General features: G+C 38.9%; 1 protein-coding gene across 1 annotated transcript; it reads left to right on the top strand.

The window, feature by feature from the left end:
* Positions 1-3,373: 3,373 nt before the first annotated feature.
* Positions 3,374-18,539, top strand: ralba (v-ral simian leukemia viral oncogene homolog Ba (ras related)). Its single transcript, XM_029529991.1, has 5 exons — positions 3,374-3,483; positions 14,547-14,748; positions 15,794-16,002; positions 16,596-16,773; positions 16,923-18,539. Exons 2-5 carry the CDS (start codon positions 14,635-14,637, stop codon positions 17,043-17,045), a joined length of 624 nt encoding a protein of 207 aa, XP_029385851.1. The 5' UTR covers positions 3,374-3,483; positions 14,547-14,634; the 3' UTR covers positions 17,046-18,539.
* The last annotated feature ends 568 nt before the right edge of the window (positions 18,540-19,107 follow it).

Below are 19,107 nucleotides of genomic sequence, written 5' to 3' on the forward strand. Positions count from 1 at the left end.
AAGACTTTATGAACTCGTGTCAACTTGTCTCCTTTAAGGATGAGAAGTGAAACAAGTAAAGAAGCCTGAAAGCAGCATCATACAGCTAAATCGATAGTGTTTAATGCAAAAACACTCACCTTGATCTTTCTCCTTTTAATTAAGTACCGGCTGTTTATAACGTGTGAGATTATGTATATATCTCAGAATGTTGTTGAGGTGAAGTGATGGTTTGATTTTCTAACCTTAGTCACTTTACGCTGAACATTATCCACTTATAAACTGGTAGGAGAATACAGCAAACAATAACATGGAAAATGTGGACAAGTACCTGTCAGTAATAAATGCAAACCGGCCAGCTGAAAATAATCAGAACTGTTCAATCTGAGAGGTCTGTGATGTCTTGACTACTTTTTCAGCGTCTTACAGTGCCTGTATCATTAACTGGCTGGGACAAAAAAGTTTTCAGCACTCTGCCAGAGCTTAAAGCAGTGCAACTCCATCAGCCAAGAGATTTTTAATAGGATGTAATTGCCAACAGATGGTTCCACAAAGAAAGTTCTACTCTTTCAAAATCCTGTCCTCCATTAATTCTCCTCCCTTTGAAATAGCAGCAGGGAATCAGAGCTAACTGTTGTGTGGCATTAGACAAAGGGGGTTCTCAACATTTATTAGCACAGGTGGATTAAATTGTCATTTCAATACCTCTGCAAGAAAATCATAATTAGTCCATAAAGGCCCACTGGTGAATCACGCCTAATCATCCTGGTCACCTGCAGTTCAGTGGTTTGAATTCTACCAAATGTATGAATGAAGTGAAAAAGCAAGTTGTCAATATAAGTCCTCATTAGTACCAGAAGGAGATATTAAATATAAACAGTACACCCAATGCAATTTTTTTTATCTCTTGGGTTGAGGGGGACACATTAATCCAGTCTAATTGGTTGAATGTTGTGATTGTGCTTAGAATACCTAATGTCAGGGCTCTCTCACATTCATATCTAAATTTTGCACAAACCTTCACTTGGAGTCAAGGGCTATGTTTTGGTGGTCAAGGGTGACTTCATAAATCATACTTTTGGCTTTGTGGACACAATATCTCAATATCACCTTCAGAGAATGCTTATACATTTAGGATAGAAGTTTGCCTGGATCACAAAACAGATGGATTAGATTTTGGTTGGTAAAGGCCATGGTCATGGTGACTGATAATTTGTTAGTTGGTTTGCAGTTTGGTTTGAACATCGAAATTCAATTACAACCCCAACCATCCGTGTGTACAGTAATTTGCAAACATTCACTTGGACTTGGACACTTGGACAAAATCGTTACATTTTTGATAGTTAAATTTTAATGACTTCACAAGACACTGTTTTGGCCTTGGTGATATTTCAGCAGTGGCCTAAGGGACTTTTATCCACTTTGGTACATTTGCTTTGACCCAAGGACAAATTAAAAAGAACTCTCGGTGGTTAAAGGTCAAATGTCAAAGCCTCAGTGGCTTTAAAAAATACACTTACAAATGATAGTATCTTGGTAATTCCCACAATGAATCTACTTTTTTAACCCAATTGGACCCAAGAATAATAAAATTTTGATTTCCAAAGGTCGAAGTCACTGTGTCTGCAAAAAAATACATGTTTAATCCTAATGCATAATTTTATACAGCAATTATGCCAAAATTTTAGATAAATGGTTAATTTTCATGCATATGTTAGGGCAGGCATAGTGGTTAGAGCTGTTGCCTCACAATAAGAAGGTTGTGGGTTCAGTTCCCAGCCTGGGGCCTTTCAGTGCGGAGTTTGCATGTTCTCCCTGTGCCTGCGTGGGTTTCCTCCAGGTACTCCAGTTTCCTCCCACCGTCCAAATACACACGTTTAGGTTAATTTGTGACTCTAAATTGTCCGTAGGTCTGAGTATGAGGGGTTGTTTATCTCTGTATGTTGGCCCTGCAATGGGGTATGCTGCCCTCACCCAATGAGAACTGGGATTGGCTCCAGCACCCTCTGTGACACGGAAACAGATAAGCAGCAGAAGATGAATGACAGGGACATTACTTGAAACTAGACTTGAAATTCCTGATGATGTGGAAATATTCTCATGAAATGAACTCTGATATCAGTTTTTGCACCAGTTGTTTTGTTTTACTCTTAATATGAATTCTTTCACTACGTTTCATCACAAATATCTGCTTTCTATATCTGTGCCAAGAATATATGTGAGGAAAAACCTCCAGAGCATAAAAAGCGGAGCACAATGTGCCATACAGCAGTTTCATACACATGAGGGCTGAGACCTGAAGCATGCTGTATATGTTCATGTTTATCATTCCCCTGATGCACTTAAGATGAAGGCAGATAAAGTAAAGAATAGCATGTACAGCCCATTATGTTCATTTTCTTGTTTATGTCCATGGTCTTAAATAAGCTACCTGTCTTAACAAAATCTGCTGGGAGAGAACAGAGACAAGTTTTTACTCAACTCTGTAAATCTGACCTAAAAAAGCCCCCAGTTGTGCCATTACCATCTATCCTCCTCCTATTATATTTTATTCTCACTTATTCTCTTTCAGGGTCACTGAGTGTACTACAACAGCATTCCAATGAGAGGAGGTTCATCACATGCACTGTTAAACAGTATGTGAACTTTAATAAGCTCTATTTTCAGATTCATTTTTCACAGAGGAGTGCCTGGCTTTCCAGTTTGTTTTTTCATGTTTTTTTTCTTCTAAAACCTGCAGAGAAATAAAGCTTTTTCTGTATTTCTACAGAAACTGTCCTAATCTGTTGTGATAATGTTTTATTGGACTGCATTTTTCCGTTATGAACAGCTCGTATACAAACTCCTCTTGCATACTCATGGGCAATAACTCACAGAGGGCAGCTAGAGCCAGATGTGATTGCAGTTGGAAGAATTTAGTAGAACAGAGGAGTGTACGTGAATTTTATTTTCTTTTATGAAAGCCAAATGACACACTTACTGTTTAAGTGTTAAAATTGAGCTCAAAGGTTGTTTTAATTATAATTTTATTGTTAAAAGGTGCATAAGCATTACAACTGCATTCCCAATGCAACTGGGGACTTATGATAATAATTTTTGCACAGTTCATTTACATTTTAAAGACGAAAACAATAAGAAAACTCCCAATCATTTCTGTCAAAGGAAGGGGAGGTTGAAGAATAGAAATATGGAATCAACAGAAATCCACTAACGGAATTACTTGACAATGCGTTTTGATTACTGTTTATTTATCCTTATACTTATTTAATTTAGAAACAAATGGTTTATACATTTCCGTTTTTCCACAGTGAAAAGAAAAAAGCGGTGACAGGCTGAATGAGTGGCGTTGGTGTCGTCACATCCTGTCGTCGGCAGAGCTCACTTCCGGAAGGTGGGGCTTTTTGTTGCAGGAGCGGTTCGCTTCAGGGAGTCAGTCCCTCGATTGCTCTGTCGATGCGGCCGTCAGGATAGCGAACGGAGGGCACAGAGACGACCCCTGCTGTGGTAAGGCTTCTGAAATGTCTACATAGGCTGAAAAAAGTGGCTTTGTGTTAACAAGGCTCTCAGAGAGTCAAATGAAATAACCAATAAATACATAAATAAATAAATAAAATCACACCTGTTTTGAGGAAAGACTAGCAAACCAGCGTTTCCAAGGTGGGGGAGTGTGTGTGTGTGTGTGACCGCCTGAGATAAAACCGTTTCTAATAAACTCCTACTCACGGGTAGGTTTTCACCAGTTAGCCTGAACGTCTGCTCCTGTTGTTGTGTTGCTGGAGTTAGCTGCCATCTACGGCTACAAGTGGAGCAGCAACATCACCGTGAACGTCAGACGACCGTTCGTGTGAAGTTATGTTTCGGTTAGCTACCAGTCAGCATCTTAACCGGCCCGAGTCAGACGGACTGTTGCTTTCATTCGTGGTCAGTCGAAGTTTCATGAATGATATAAGTGAAGTGTGTGTTTGTTTGTTTGTTTGTTTTTTTTTTTTTCTTGTTCTTCACCTTGCTGTTGTGTACTGCAGCGGCGGTGGTCCAAGTCAAAGTCCGTGGTGATGGCCAGCTGCTGGTAGAGGCGTTAGCTCAGTTATGGGAAGTCACATCACTTCTGGGTTTACCTAAGGTTTGGTTCAGACAACGTTAAACTTCATTAGTTGTTCAAATGAACTGGTCTGGGCTGTATTTGTTGACATTTCACCCGAGAGGTTTGTGCTGAAAAGTTTTCCCTTCCGACACGACACGCCCAAACTAGCCCACGGTTTCTTCAGCCAACGTTGGTGTAATCCCAACTGTCAGCAAAACGCCCTGTTGTTATAATAACAGACTACAAACACACACACACACACGCGCTACTGATAGATTTATTCATGTTCATTTTCATTCGGCGCGTTTGGTATTTTTGTGATGTAATGCTGGAGTTTCCCAGCCTCATCCCCCAGATATCTAATCTACTAGAAATTCGCTTTGATGGGGTGGATGGGTGGGTGGATGTTGGTTCCTGTTTTGAAGGTGAGGTCTCTGTGTCAAAATACAGAAAAGTCAAAGTAGACATCTAAACACTGAGATAATTAAGGCAGCTATCATGGCTGGATCCTGTACTGTGAGGAAGCTGGGTGGTACACATGTTTTGTGTGAGCTCTGACTCCTGTGTTTACTGATGCAGAATTTTATTGATGGGTGTAACATTTTCAGTTCTTACCAACTCTTTAGTTGGCAGAGAAATCGAGAATAGTAGTGGAAAAGGAAAAAGGACTCGTATCTCTGTCTCATTAGTCTTACTAAATTACTAAAACATTTTTTGTTGTGACAAAAACCCCCCATAGTCTTTTATACTGGTTGAGGACAGATTTTTGTGGTTCAGATATGCATTAGGGATGTGCTTCAGTGCATATTTGTCATTTATTCATTAAGTGCTGTGAAAGGGTAATTGATTATTCAGTCAAAGCTTGTGGGCTTTCATCAGATGGCCATAGATCCCTCAAGCAATTTTAGTGAAAGCTAAAGCTGGTTTGTTGCTGTCACATTTGGCAGCACTGGCAAATTAAATGTGAAAAGTGTGGCATAAGACAAACACTTGTAGAACTGAATACAATAATAGCTCAAGTAAAGGTTTTGGAAAAAAGTTAGAAAGGAAAAAAAAAACCCACATAAATCAGCTTTGAACAAATGCATTTGTCTGGTGATATATCTCTGCCTTCCCCTCTGCCCTCCCCTGTAAAACTAAGAGTATATGACTAAATAGCAAACAATGATTAACTCACTTTATTGTTCATGAGATCACCTCTGCTCATCGGAGAGAGTGAATGAGTGAAATTGAAAATAGTTGTGAATGAGCGTCAAGTATGTAATGAAGCTCCTCTTTACTAAATAGAAATATGATGGTGTCATGTATCTGCATTATTTATTACTTATTGTCTTATATAATAAGGTTTGTAAATATTAAGCCACTGATCTGCTGAGGTCCTATTGAAGACCTGCTGAGTGTAATCAAATGTGCTTGAATGAATCATGGTGTATCTTGCTGTGAAACTGACCATTGGCAGGTGTCATGCAGGAGTCACGAGTGTAGCTTGCAGTAAAGTAAGGAAGTCCTCTGCCAAATGCTCAATTCCCCGGTTTATATACTGTAACAAAAAAATTTGAGAAAACTCAGAAATGCATGGCCTCAGGGTAAAGTTTTGACTTGTGATTTAAATTTATGCTTTAAGGCTGTCATGCTTTTATTGCATATTCTTGCCATTTAAGTATCGCTATTACTATTCCTTTAAGGATTTCTGAGCTCTCAATTTGTTTCAAGTAAAAAAAAAAGTGCATTAAAGTTGAACATGTACAAACTGTACTTGATCAAGTTAAACTATACATTTTGTAAAACTTTCAGCAATGTAACTCCAACAATAAAATATCTGCAGTATATAAAACATCAAGTGCACCTTTTATCCTATCATCCCTCAACATCACTGGTAGGTACACTCATAGTCAACAAGGTCTGAAATCAGAGTGTACGCTGTGGGATTCACTGCAACCACTTTTCTTCTTCTACTCCTTTTTTCCACTTGACCTTGGTGCCTGTTTGTGTGAGAGGGAAAGGGCCTGATTTAGATTTTTTTTGTTTTTTGTTTTTTGTTTTTTTGTTTTTTTTCCCCTTCACTTGATAATTCCCCACGTGTTTGATCCAATTTTTCCACAAATGCCAGATAAATTAGTTTAATTTGACTGCTCATTATAGCCATACATTCTTTTAAAATAATCATTGTTCATATCATCTTTCACAAGAATGAGGATAATGTCACCAGACTCAACTGAATCATCATTCTTACTGACAACAAACTGGCCCTTCATGTATCCTGCACATTAACCAGAATTTCTGTATTTCTTTCAGTGAAGCCAAAATAGAGGAAAGTGCCTTTAACTTCCTCACTGTAAAGCTCTGAGTAAAATGGTGAACCATATTTTATTTGCATGGCTGGGGGAGTCACTAACCCAGCAGAAAGACAGGCCTGAAACTTCTGATGCCTCTCTAAAGGAGTCAAACACAGATTTTTGAAATTCTTAAGATGCCTTGTACATCTTTTGAAGTAATTTATGTTTGCTCTCCTCATAGTCCATGTAGTCCACAACCTGATGAGTGGGCCAAATTTAAGAATCAATCCTGGATAATGCTGCAAATAATGGTGTTTCGGTCTCAAGTTTCTATCTGGAAACAGTACCTTCCTAGTTCTAGTCCAAATATTCTTGGATGAGAGCATCCAGATAAGCAATCTGAGCCTTGGAAATTTGCTGAGCATAAATCAGGTCAACAATGTCCTTAAGCTGCAAAAGTAAATGCCCCACATTATCTTTGGGGTCCTGCACTTCACGTTTCCAATTATCAGAGGTAACAGTCTCAAGATGTTCCAATTTTGGACAGCATGTCCACTCAGTTTCATTGTTTGAGGACTGACTTCACAAGGTTTTGTGCAAGCATCTTTTGCTTTGTTTTTAAACTGCTTCATTCGCCTGTTCAAAATTGTGTAAGTGAACCATTGCTTTTTGTTGATGAAGTACTTGAGGTAAAGAGCTCAGATGTCATCACAGAGACAGGGGGCATGCCAGGTGAACAAACACCAAAGTTTTGGAGGGTATTAAATACTGACCTAAACTTAAACCCTGAACTTTTTCTCCGTTCGAGTCGCTAGTAACGATTTGCTGGCGGCATGTTCTGCAGATTACCATTGTCTGGTCAGTGTCTTACTTTTTAAATCCAAACCAAAGCCAAATCATTGATTTCTGGTTCCCCCTTTGCAGCACCAATTCCTCTTTGAGTTGTGTGGATTCTGTTTTCACTGTGCTCGTTGCCTCTGCCAGGTGATATAAAAATGCTACCGCAATACAGCAGCGTTGCTGCAGTTCCATTAGCTGAGGTAACCCAGTAGCCCACATGTTGAAATTACAATATAAACAATAGGGAATTATATTGTACAGTAGACATTTTTATATTACAATGCAATATATATTTCAATATCGCATGGCACTAATTGCCACTAACGCATTTTGAATGACATGCAGCCACCCTCTCATAATTAACTCGTCAACTAAAGGCCAGTTTCAGCACAGTTGGAATATTTTTAGAGAAATAAATATAGGGATTATTTAGCAGTCTTGCTGAACTTCAGATTTTTAAAAACTGATGTGGGCAGTTTTGTCTAGGAGCTTTCAATGGGTGTTTTTTTTTTTTGTTTGTTTGTTTTTTTTTTTTGTTTTTTTTTAAATCACTACATCAGTAAAGCTTTTTCCCCTCATACCATGCAATTATTATTGTTATTTATTTATTTATTTATTTATTTTTTTTTTTCAAACTGCTGTTTCAGACTATTTAGAAAATGGCCTGACTCATCACTTAACAAACTCTCCAGTAGATCAGTATCTAACCAGCGCTGACAGTATGGAAGTCACTTCATGTAAACAGCAACACAGCTGGATTGTCTCTGGCATATACAGCTGTCTGCAAACTTGTAGACTTGTAGCAAAGAATGGCGTCAGAGGTCTTGTGAATGAGGCTGAACAGGCCCCACATTCTTCCTCTTTCTCTGTCAAAACTATCTGGATGTTTATCCTTCTTCCACGTCTTTTTCTTCACTTAAAGGATTTTTTAATGCTAGGTCTGTTCTTCCTGTTTATTTCTGCAACTCATCAGAATATGATAACTTAATCTCTAAGACTATATTCCCCTTGTTTCACACAGAATTCAGTTGGCTCATATGAAATAGCTCCTGCTACTTCTCTAGTTGGTTCTTAATTTTCCGACGAAGTTCCAGAGTGACCCAGGCTTTTGGTGTATAAAAGCACTGGAGTCAGAAAGCCATCAGCTAATGATGATGGGAGTGGGAGGGCAACAGCGAAAAGACTTTTTTTTTTTTTTTTTTTTTTTACTGGACTTATAAAGTGGGTGATTAAATGAAGTAGATTGAGATGTAGATAAGTGCATACCAAACTACAATCAGTTGTTCGCTTCCTGTCAGTGGGGAAAAAATAAATTTTCTATATTAAAGTTAATTGCTATATTTACAACGCCTTAGGAGTTGAAAAAAATCCTTGTTCTCGTCTGATTTGACTACTTTACTATAGAAAAGGCTTCTGTTAATCTAGCACATATCCTGGAAGTTTGACAGAAGATACAGAATATAGGCTAAATTTCACATAGATTGTCCGACAGGTACATGTCGGGAACATGTACCTGGGATTTATCAACTCACTTCCAAAGTCTGAATCGGACAAAAACAAATTTTCTGCTTACAAGGGGAGTATATTATCTTAAGGGATTCTTTTTCCCCACAAGAAAGCCAATGATGCACTGGCATATACAGTAGTTGTGAACAGTGCACTTATGTGACCAGTTTTGAAAAGTAGTGCATCATATTTCCTACAAAGAAGAGGAACAAGTTATGCAAATATTTGCTTGCAAAACAGTATGATAATTTAACATTTTGATGCATCTATTCCACCTAAGCAGTTTCTGGCATCCTCTACTGGCAGGGCTGTTCACAGGGGCTGTGCCTTCAGGCTAAATGTTTTGGCTGTGTTTTGAATTTTTAAAAAACACTGTATGACCACAGAAGCGGCACTTGGTTTTGTAAGATAGATTTTAGATTTGCTCAGATTTTGCTTTCTGATTTTCTGTAATGTCTGCTTAATGTAGACATTATACACAGAAAAGAAAGAAAGGAAAGAAAAGAGCAATTTTTAATAGTCATCTTAACATTATATTCATGCTGTGCACAATTCATTAAGGCAGTATTACGGGGACCTTAGACACACAGGCATTTAAATATCCAGCTGTAGAACAACACTTTTGTGTTAGTTAAGTTAGCAGGGGAATCAGGTAGACTCTATAATTGGAGTGTACCAGGTTAACACCCAATCAAGTTGTAGACACGTTATCAAGAGAAATGGGAGATCCCTGATCTAAATTTCAAGTGGCTTACTGAAGGGTCTGAATATTTATAATATAATTATTATGTAGTGTAAATGGTTAATTAGCAAGTCTGTCATTTCTCATTTGACACTGTCAATAGCATGCTAACACAACTTGATCATGTTTGAGCTGAACAGACTGGGCCTGCCATGCATGGCACATCATTTGAGTGTGTTGAGAGGTTTTAAATACCTCTCATCATCATTACCACCTCTTCACTCAGCCTCTTTTTACTCCACGCACCTGCACTCTGAATGTGCACTAGTCCATAAATGTATTCCTGTGTGCCTATTTATGTCTAAGTTGGTGACAAAGACAGGAGGATTTCATAGCATAGTTGAGTATTATGTCTGTAGCTGCGAGCTACAGTATTCCCTTTCGTCCCAAGATGGGAATATCGCATGGCAGAGTGAGTTGAAAGACTGTCAAAAGGCTAGTGCGACAAAGAGCAAAGTTTACGGGCACCGTGGGCTCCGTGAACACATCTCAGCTGTGAGGCAGAGGGATAGTGGGGGATTTTAGGTAGATTTTTTTTTTTTTTTTTTTTTTTTTTTTGGGGGGGGGGGGGGGGGGGTGTAATGTTATGATTATATCCCTGCCAATTTTAAACAGCACTCCAGGCCCCACACATGGCAGAGGTGGTTTCTAACTCAACCTGTTGTGCTTTTTGTCAGGCAAGTTCAAAAATTTTTTTTTTGCAGGTTGGAGATGAGTAGTGAGCAGTGAGAGTTACTCACCAGCAAGGAATGGATTTGTCTGAGAATTCATATTGAGATCTGAACTCCTCTTTTCTGTCCAACCTGAATCATACTGATGGATTTCAAAGGTAATGAGATAGACATGAATATTTGGAGCATACTGTGTCTGCTGCAAGGAGGTAAGGAAATGTATCTGGGCTGTTCATGCTGAACCTAAAAGCCTTTTACATGACAGGTTTTTATAATAACGTATATGCTGAAGACAACATTGCATTTGCTCCTTAGCATTTATTTCCACTGCACTGAGAAAGGAAAAAAAAAACTGTAAAAGAGAGATGTGTTTGAAAAAGCTTCCCACTTAGTGTTGCTAAATTAGAGAGGATTTAGCTGCCCAGTTTTGTCAAAGGCTCCTCTGTGTACCCCGTTGGCCAAGAGTTGTTAGTATGCACTGTGGGGTGCTTTTTGAAAAATTCTTCCTTGCTGCTGCATACTGTCTTTCTAGGATGAATAATTTCCCTGTCTTCACTGTCAGTGACCATGATAATTATCTTGACTAAACACATTTCTGCTATGTATTTGCAGTTGTTTGCTTTTAAATTATGCATTGTTGATTTGTTGTGTGATAAACGAACCTCAGCATCTGGAATACCAGTTGTTGTGGTATTACAAGAGCCATTCTTTCCCCCCTATCTCCTGGCTGTGTTGAATCATGTATTGCTTTGACCACAGCAAACTATAAAAATGACTGAGTAGATATGCAGCTGTCCAGAATCTAAGGATTCAGCTCTCCTTTCACAATTGCTGGAGTAGTTTTGATTTGAGTGTTGGGGCATCACTCTAGGAACTTTGCTTTTCTGGCTGCAGAAGTGTCAAGGGAGGATCTGTTTGGATTTAACAAGAGTAAGGGGTGAAAAGTAGACGTTAAAAAAAAAATGCGAAAGTTGATTCAGTATCACATTTTTTTAGAGGAATTACACCAGTTTTCCCCCTCAAATGACATTACATCCTGTAACTTGGGGTGGAAATGTATTTTTGGGAACACATTAGGCTGCCTTGTCTGTTTTGATGGACTTGAGCAAAGCGTCTCCCTCAAGTCCTTGTAGTTTGAAGGCCTCTGTTTTCTTCATTAGCTGGGGATAGGAAATGCCTTCACCCTGTGACCTGAGGAATGCAGAGAGAGGGAAGAGTCATCAGGTTCTCTTTGGCTTTGGCTCACATAGCTTGAATTTTCATGCACACCAGATTTCAAATACACTAAGCTTAGTGCATGACAAATAAGATTAAGCCTATGGTAATATGTTGTTAGTTTGTTTCCAATTTCAAATGACACTCTGATCTCTGAGTTAAGAAGGGTTCAGTAATGGATTATACCTAAAAAATGAGAGCTGCACTATTTTTAAAAAAAGGATATAAAAGAAGGAAGTATGTTCCACATGAGATCACCAGCCAACATGCTCATGTCCATGAACTGATGGAATAAATATCAGAAGATTTTTATCTGTGGTAAATCCATCAAAACTATTAAGGAATGTAGTACATCTGTGGTCATGAAAAGTAAAAAAAATGTCTATTTGCAAGGCAAGGTAACAACAACATTTGTTCTTGTTCTCTTTCTGGTTGATGTAAGTTTTTTTTTTTTTTTTTTTTGCATGGGTGTGGGTCCTAGCAAACATTGTCACATCCTTGCCAAAGTGTTAAGATGAGCAGGGAGGCGCCACTAGCCCATTCTCTAAAGGGAATATTAATGAATTCCTGTCGTGCACACACCGCACTGGTGTCATCTATATTTTAAGACCTTAGTAACCAGAGTGGTCCGTTAGGCTGTACCCCATCCTCCATAATCTCACATCCCATGACAAGGACTAGTACCAAGCAGATTCTAGCTCTATATCTGGGTCAGGCCTAAATATTAATTCCTCTTATGTCATTGCCCTCGGCTTTAACCTGGTGCACAAATTGGGTGGAACTGCAGCTGGTTGAAAGATGGCAAGACCTTTCCTCCCAAATGTCTGAACTTCCTTTGGAAAGTCTGCACTAAGCACTTTCTTTTGCTTAACCTTTTTTAGTTTGGTTCTTCAGTTGAAATGTGATCACTTTATTAATGCAATTGGAATGTGCATGCACACAGAGAAGTGGGTAATAACTAAATAATTGAAATTGTTGCCCCTGTGTGTGTGTGTGTGTGTGTGTGTGTGTGTGTGTGTGTGTGTGTGTGTGTGTGTGTGTGTGTGTGTGTGTGTGTGTGTGTGTGTGTGTGTGTGTGTGTGTGTGTGTGTGTGTGTGTGTGTGTGTGTGTGTGTGTGTGTGTGTGTGTGTGTGTGTGTGTGTGTGTCATATTCCCTTTCACTGGTCTGGACTGATAACAAAGGCAGGAAGAGCACAGGTCAGACTTCTCTTCCTGGTTACAGAGAGTGGAACAAAGATGCCACATCCTCAGCAGCCAAAATTGTAGTACTATAGCTTCTGCATATTAAAGTGAGTCTCATTTGATGCCAGTGTCATGCCCTGTTTTCAACAATGCTAGGAAATGTGTCAACAAATGCTCATATGTGCGACTGCAAATTCATTCAAAGTCTTTTTTTTTATTTTTTTATTCATTATAAAATCACCAACATTTACAATATGATTTTTTTTTTCCTGTTCTCTCTCCAGTCATGTCTTGTAAGCATTTTGTAAGCCAATAATAAATGCTTACTGTTAGGGGAGAAGCTGATTATACAAAATATGACATGAATTAATATGAATCAGCTCAGTTCAGTCTTTAGGGGGACATCAGGAGAAAGGGAATATGTCTTTCTACAGATAGAATAACAAGACAGGTGGGAAAAGGAGGTTTGTCCTCATGAAATGACAACAAGAGTATTGAGTTTTTTGACAGAGATGCTCAAGATATCCAGTCAAACTGTCTGTCACAACCCTAGCTCTATTTCTACAAGGCATTAGACTTTATTTATACAAGCGGGCAGCTGGTAACTGTGCATAGCAGGTGAGTAGGTGCTGGTTTGTTGGATTACAATGAGTTTTTGCAATTATTGATTCATCAACAAAATTGCAAAAGATGGAGCACAGATAATAACAGTGTGTGAACACTTAAAACTGCATACAGAAGCCAAATAAAGGTCTGCAGGAAATGCTTTTTGCTGGAGTTGAACAAAAGGATATTGGTTGTTTGATTGTTCTTCTACAAACTCTCAGAGCTTAAAGCATTCTGTGACGTAGATGTACAGGATTTGAGCACTGTCATTTTTTTCTGTCATTGCCGTTCAACTATCGACCAGTACAATGAAAGGCAAAATACCAGAGCCTGTCCCTGAAGGATTAAATGATCATTAAACTAGCCATCAATATTTGTTTTAATGACCATTTTAATGCCATGCATCATTACAGCCAAACAAGGGATGTTCATTGTTGAAGTATTTTTTTTTTGCCAATATCCAATCTTTTTTATGGTTGCGTTAGTTGACACAACAATAAATATCCTTCATTGCTTTATAATAATAATCACAGTTCTATTTTCCAGAGGTTGAGCTAACAGATTTTATGGTCCTGAGTGGTCTGCTATCAGTGTAGATTTTTGCTTTGTAGAAAACATTGTTACATTTTTGGTGCCTTAAATGACAAGAGGGTTTTGTAAATGCCAGAATGATATTCTCAAGACATCACACAAGATTTTTGCCATTAATAGAAAAATAAGAAAACAATTTATTTTTTACTTACAAATGGCATGTTTTGACTAAATTTGTGATCATGAATGGTTATCCAAATGAGAAAATGATAAACACTCAATCCATTCTCAGCCGGAACTAAAAGAGGCAGTTGATCTTGGTTGCAATATGTCCTTGTTTTCTAATTAACCTTGTGAGGTGTGACGTGTTCAATTCTTTCCTGTCCAGTCCACACTAAGGCCGTGGATGTCAAGACAGGACAGACATGAGTTTACAGTCTTCTGGAATGTCAGAAGAGACATTTCCAACAGAGATAGATGATATTGTGAAGTAATTCTGTCTGAGCTTTCGCCCTCTGAGGGCAGGGCCATAATACAGCAGATAGATGACCAGTGATGTCTATCTTCTATTGAGGGAGTTTAGAACATGATGCCCTATTTTAATGCATTCCTAAATGCTGCCTTGTAGCAGAGAATTATAGCTTCATTACTACTGATCAGCTACGATGACCTTTTGATGGCGAACTTTATAAAGTTCTAGGTTTCATGAGGAGGCAATTTGGCACTTTAATGGGAATGGTGGGGGTTAGGATTCAAGATTTGTTGGAGCAAAGCCTAGTGCCTTGGCACTGTGACAGTGAAAGCTGTTAAGTAACAACTGCCATCTGTCCATGCACTTGTCCGTGCACTTATAGCCTCTACATATGGGCTTTATTTACCATAAGCACTGATCTGATCCCACTTTTGTCATTCACAGTTTGTGCCAGTGTGTTTGGTTGCGAGGAAGTGTATGCGTGCGTGTGTGAGTACATGTGTGAGAGAGAGACACAAAGAAGAATCCAGTGATGACTACCAGCAAAGGTAAAAACCAGAGCTCTCTGGCTCTGCACAAGGTGATCATGGTGGGCAGTGGAGGTGTGGGGAAGTCGGCACTCACCCTGCAGTTCATGTATGATGAGGTGAGCAAACACACTCCCTTTAAACAAAAATCAAAAACTGTTTGGGTTTCAAGAGCAATCATCAATCGATCATCCGCCATTGTCAAACCATTTCCTTTTTTTATTATAATGCAGTGCTCTACTGCTCTAATGTAGATACAGATTGGTTAAATAGGTAGCTGGTGAATTAAAAAGCCAAGGCTTTCTGTACAAATTTCATGTCAGTGGCTCATCAACACAAAGCTTCCAATGTAATACTTCCAATAGTAAGAAATGTTTAATGTTAAGTGGCTTAGAAAATAATGAATGAATCTAAGGTGACTGTAGTAACAAGCAGCTCTCACACCAGTAATGCTACAAAACTATGAAAAGGTTTAGAAACTTTGCTCCAGTCCATTGCTTCCTTGACCACATTGACTGACTGTGACAACAGCACTCAACACAAGTGAGCAGAGACAGTGTCAGTTTATCGCTGCTACCCAGCAGCCTGTCAGAGACATTTTTCAGACATCCGACTGATGTCCATTGGAAGCCTTAACTTCCACTTCAACCATTGGAACTGTAAACACCAGCTGCATGTGGTGATGGTATATATGAAGCCCAGACTTAGAGGTGTCTGCCAGGTATGAAGGGACATGCCAGATGAAGCCTAGCATTGATGTGTGTTGTTTTGCACCAAACATTTCTTATGTCAAAGAAGGCCTTGTGTTTTGGCGATACATCACCAGTTAATTTTGAGTGATACTTTCTAGACAAAACCTCGTGAATACCAAAGGTTTACTGTAGTGGTTTGATTCCTGCATCATAGTTGAAGCAGAATGTGAGGCATTATTATTATTATTATTATTATTATCATCATCATGTTCTGTGCAAGAAGTTTTTGAATTAATGTCTGAAATGCCTGACACTAGAATGTATTGTTGAATAAAGTTTTGTGTAAAGAGTCCTAGGGCATCCCTAGCTGCTAATGTTAACTCTTCATACCTCACGTTGCCTTAGGCGTGAAAATACATCCTGTAAAATGTATTTAAACTTCAAAAACTGAAACAAATCCCCTTCTGACCAGTTTGTAGAGGACTATGAGCCCACTAAGGCAGACAGCTACAGGAAGAAGGTGGTTCTCGATGGGGAGGAGGTCCAGATTGACATCCTGGACACAGCAGGCCAAGAGGACTACGCTGCTATCAGGGACAACTATTTTCGCAGCGGCGAGGGCTTCCTGCTGGTTTTCTCCATCACAGAGCATGAGTCCTTTACTGCCACTGCAGAATTCAGGTATTCGTATTCGTATTGTATTGTATTGTATTATATTGGTATTAGCGCTTAGTTACTTCTCAGACAGTTATTGTTGACCATCACCAATGTGATGAATATTCTTCATTTGTTTACATTGCTGAAGAATGTATCCACGGAACACAGAGTTAACATTTAATGTCCATTTAATAACAGGTATGTGTCAGTATATGTCAGTACCAATTCCTACATTAGGGATGCAAATCCAGGTGAGAAGATTGTTTGAGAGCTTGGCATTTAGAAGAAAGAACCAGCATCATGCCTTTGCTTTAATGGTTTTGCTATAGCATTATGTAATATTGTAAAGAGAAGATGTCAGTGGCTTTGCCATGGAAGGAAGGTTTTGATAGGATTTAGACAGCTTCTCCTTATCCTCAGCAAGACCAAAATACTGAGGCTTATATGCAAATTCAGTCACCAGCACTGCAGGATCAGGTACACCTTAAAATGCTGAGGAACTCGTGAGTAAGCAAAGTGACATTGCTTGCAGGTAGGTTTAGTGACAAAGACCACTCACTTGCTTAGGTAATGAAAAAATACTGAACGTACTAAAAATGCAAACTCTTTGCTGGCAGGGAGCAGATCTTGCGGGTTAAGGCGGAGGAGGACAAGATCCCTCTCCTGCTGGTAGGGAACAAGTCAGACCTGGAGGAACGCAGGCAGGTATCCGTGGACGAGGCCCGGGGGAAAGCGGAGGAGTGGGCCGTTCAGTATGTAGAGACATCAGCCAAAACCAGAGCCAATGTTGACAAGGTGCATCCATGACCTATCTTATGTTGTAACCCAATTCTTAACTGGTATATTTTCCAAAGTAGGATTTATCTTTTTTAAATATCAGATTTGCATGTTATGCTAATGAAGTTGATACTAAACCGATTTTCTTTCCCCTTTTTTCTCTGCAGGTGTTCTTTGACCTGATGCGAGAAGTACGAGGCAAGAAACTTTTAGAAAACAAGGACAGAAATGGAAAAGGGAAGAACAAGAAGAACAAGAAGAGCTTGAGAGAGAGATGCTGTTTACTTTGAACTCCTCATGGACCTTAACACCCAACCATACAACTGTGAAGTTGGGGAACAAAGTCCTTCCCATTGTCTTTCAAATGAAATTGAATCTTTTTCAGTAGCTGGCTATAGTTTAGTGTCTAGAGCGATTTCAACCACTTTTTTTTTTTGCCATTTTTAATAGATGAAATCTGAGTAGCGGTTGGGTAATTTTTTTTATTTTTTAATTTGGAAGATAACCACTATGACTGTGACTTGGACTGCAGTGCTTGATGGCTCATAGTAAGCCAATGACCAAACTGCCACTGACACTAACTCTGCTGCTCAAGACAGTCTGCACTGTTTAACTCAGCAATTATACTGCCTTTGACTTTGGTTCAGTGCGTTTTACACCAGAATTATTAAGTCTTTGTTGAGTAAACAGTGCTCTTAATCTTAACCTGCATATTTTTTACCTTAATGTAGACCCCTTGAGTCTATGATTATCAATGTACAAGAGCTCTAATGCTGCTGTCTGTCATATGTAATCAGTGTCCTGTCTGAAGATGTTGGCCTCCAAATTCCTGTTGTTTTTCTGCATGTTGGAATTTGTCTTAAAATATTTTTCCAAAACTTTTCATCTTTGAGGCTGCATTTCCAGTTTTTCATTATTTGTGATTTTCTGACAACAGAAAAATCATCAAGTGCAATCACATGACATGTTGCCAAACAGGGTTATTTTGTTTCATTACCAGGCCTCGCATGAAAATCAATCATGAGATGTTTAGTAGTTCTTTAGGAGGTAAATTAAATATCTAGTGACTCTGAATCACAGAAAAGCAAAAAAGGGGTCAACTAGACATTTTGAAGCTGTGAACAGAGTCCGTGGTGTTGATACTGTTGTCAGAGATAAACTGTGATATATAGGGGGGAGAAGACCTGCTTTTCATCATGCAATCTGGCCTTTTCCCACTCCTCTCACAGTGCACATTACTTCCTGTTTTACATCACTGTTGAATTTGAAGTGTTTGCTTGTTCTATGCTGTGAGGCAGGTGTTGACAATCCAGGTGGTCATCACATTTCTGGTCCACAATGCTGCTTCAATCAGTATCTGCTTAATAACCCAAACAAATCTGATGCTCTTTTTCTAGTCTGTCTTTGATCAACATGATTGCCAATACCCAAGAAGTGGACCTCATGCAATTTGTGCCAACAAAATTACAAAAAAAAAAAAACTTCTGTATGTACAGTGTGTATGTATGTAAGTAAAACCACACAATCTCTCTTTGTGTGTGTGTGTGTGTGTGTGTGTGTGTGTGTGTGTGTGTGTGAGAGTGAAGCTTCGAGGGGTGCCAACTCCTTAACCGTTACATCAAGTGCTACAGTGAACAAGACGTTTCTACCACTGCCTAAACCATTCTTTGTAACATGTCCTCTTTTCTTTTACTTTCTTTCTTTCTTTCTTATACTGTGAGTGTGCTTTTATCTCTCTGAAGTGAGAGTGTTTCTGAATAAATGCTTTCTTTTTTTCTTTGTAACTACTGCATGTTATTTTGTTTGTCAAAACCATCACTGAGACAAAGATTTGCTCTGAACAGTTTTAACCATTTGGTGACTAAGGGATCATTTCACTGTTTGATTACATTTTGTCCCAAAATAGCCTGAAATGACATCAACATTGCTACCTTTTGCCCTTCATTAACTAGTTCCATTACCTGCACCAACTAATGAAGGGACACTGTGCACTTAATTTGACATTAACCAATAATGGGAAATGCTATGATTTTCACTTGTTCCCTTTGGGGAATTCTATGTCCTAGTTTAGTCAAACACCCCACCACTTACTCACTTTGCAATGATTGTTTCTTTGCCATCTAGAAAGGATGCCAATGGCCTGCTTTTCTTCAATTTGACAGTGATACACAACCTTTTTCTTTTTTTTTTTTAAATTAACCTAACATTCTCATCCTAAATGGTGTCATACTCATGATGAACCAGTCACAGGCTGTCATCGCTAAACCCTGAGGGGCGGCCACAGTCAGTCAAACTTATTTCACAATGTGAAATCGGGGTTAAATACATTACCAGGCAAAGACAGACTATTTA

Source organism: Echeneis naucrates, chromosome 21, assembly GCF_900963305.1.
Source record: "Echeneis naucrates chromosome 21, fEcheNa1.1, whole genome shotgun sequence".
Taxonomy (NCBI): domain Eukaryota; kingdom Metazoa; phylum Chordata; class Actinopteri; order Carangiformes; family Echeneidae; genus Echeneis; species Echeneis naucrates.

What these genes read in the sequence shown, in the direction of transcription:
- ralba (XM_029529991.1), top strand. Translation starts at nt 14,635, where the DNA reads ATGACTACCAGCAAAGGTAAAAACCAGAGCTCTCTGGCTCTGCACAAG. An exon ending in ACTGCCACTGCAGAATTCAG is followed by an intron (nt 16,003 to 16,595) that starts GTATTCGTATTC and finishes CTTTGCTGGCAG; the next exon opens with GGAGCAGATCTTGCGGGTTA. An exon ending in CCAGAGCCAATGTTGACAAG is followed by an intron (nt 16,774 to 16,922) that starts GTGCATCCATGA and finishes TTTTCTCTGCAG; the next exon opens with GTGTTCTTTGACCTGATGCG.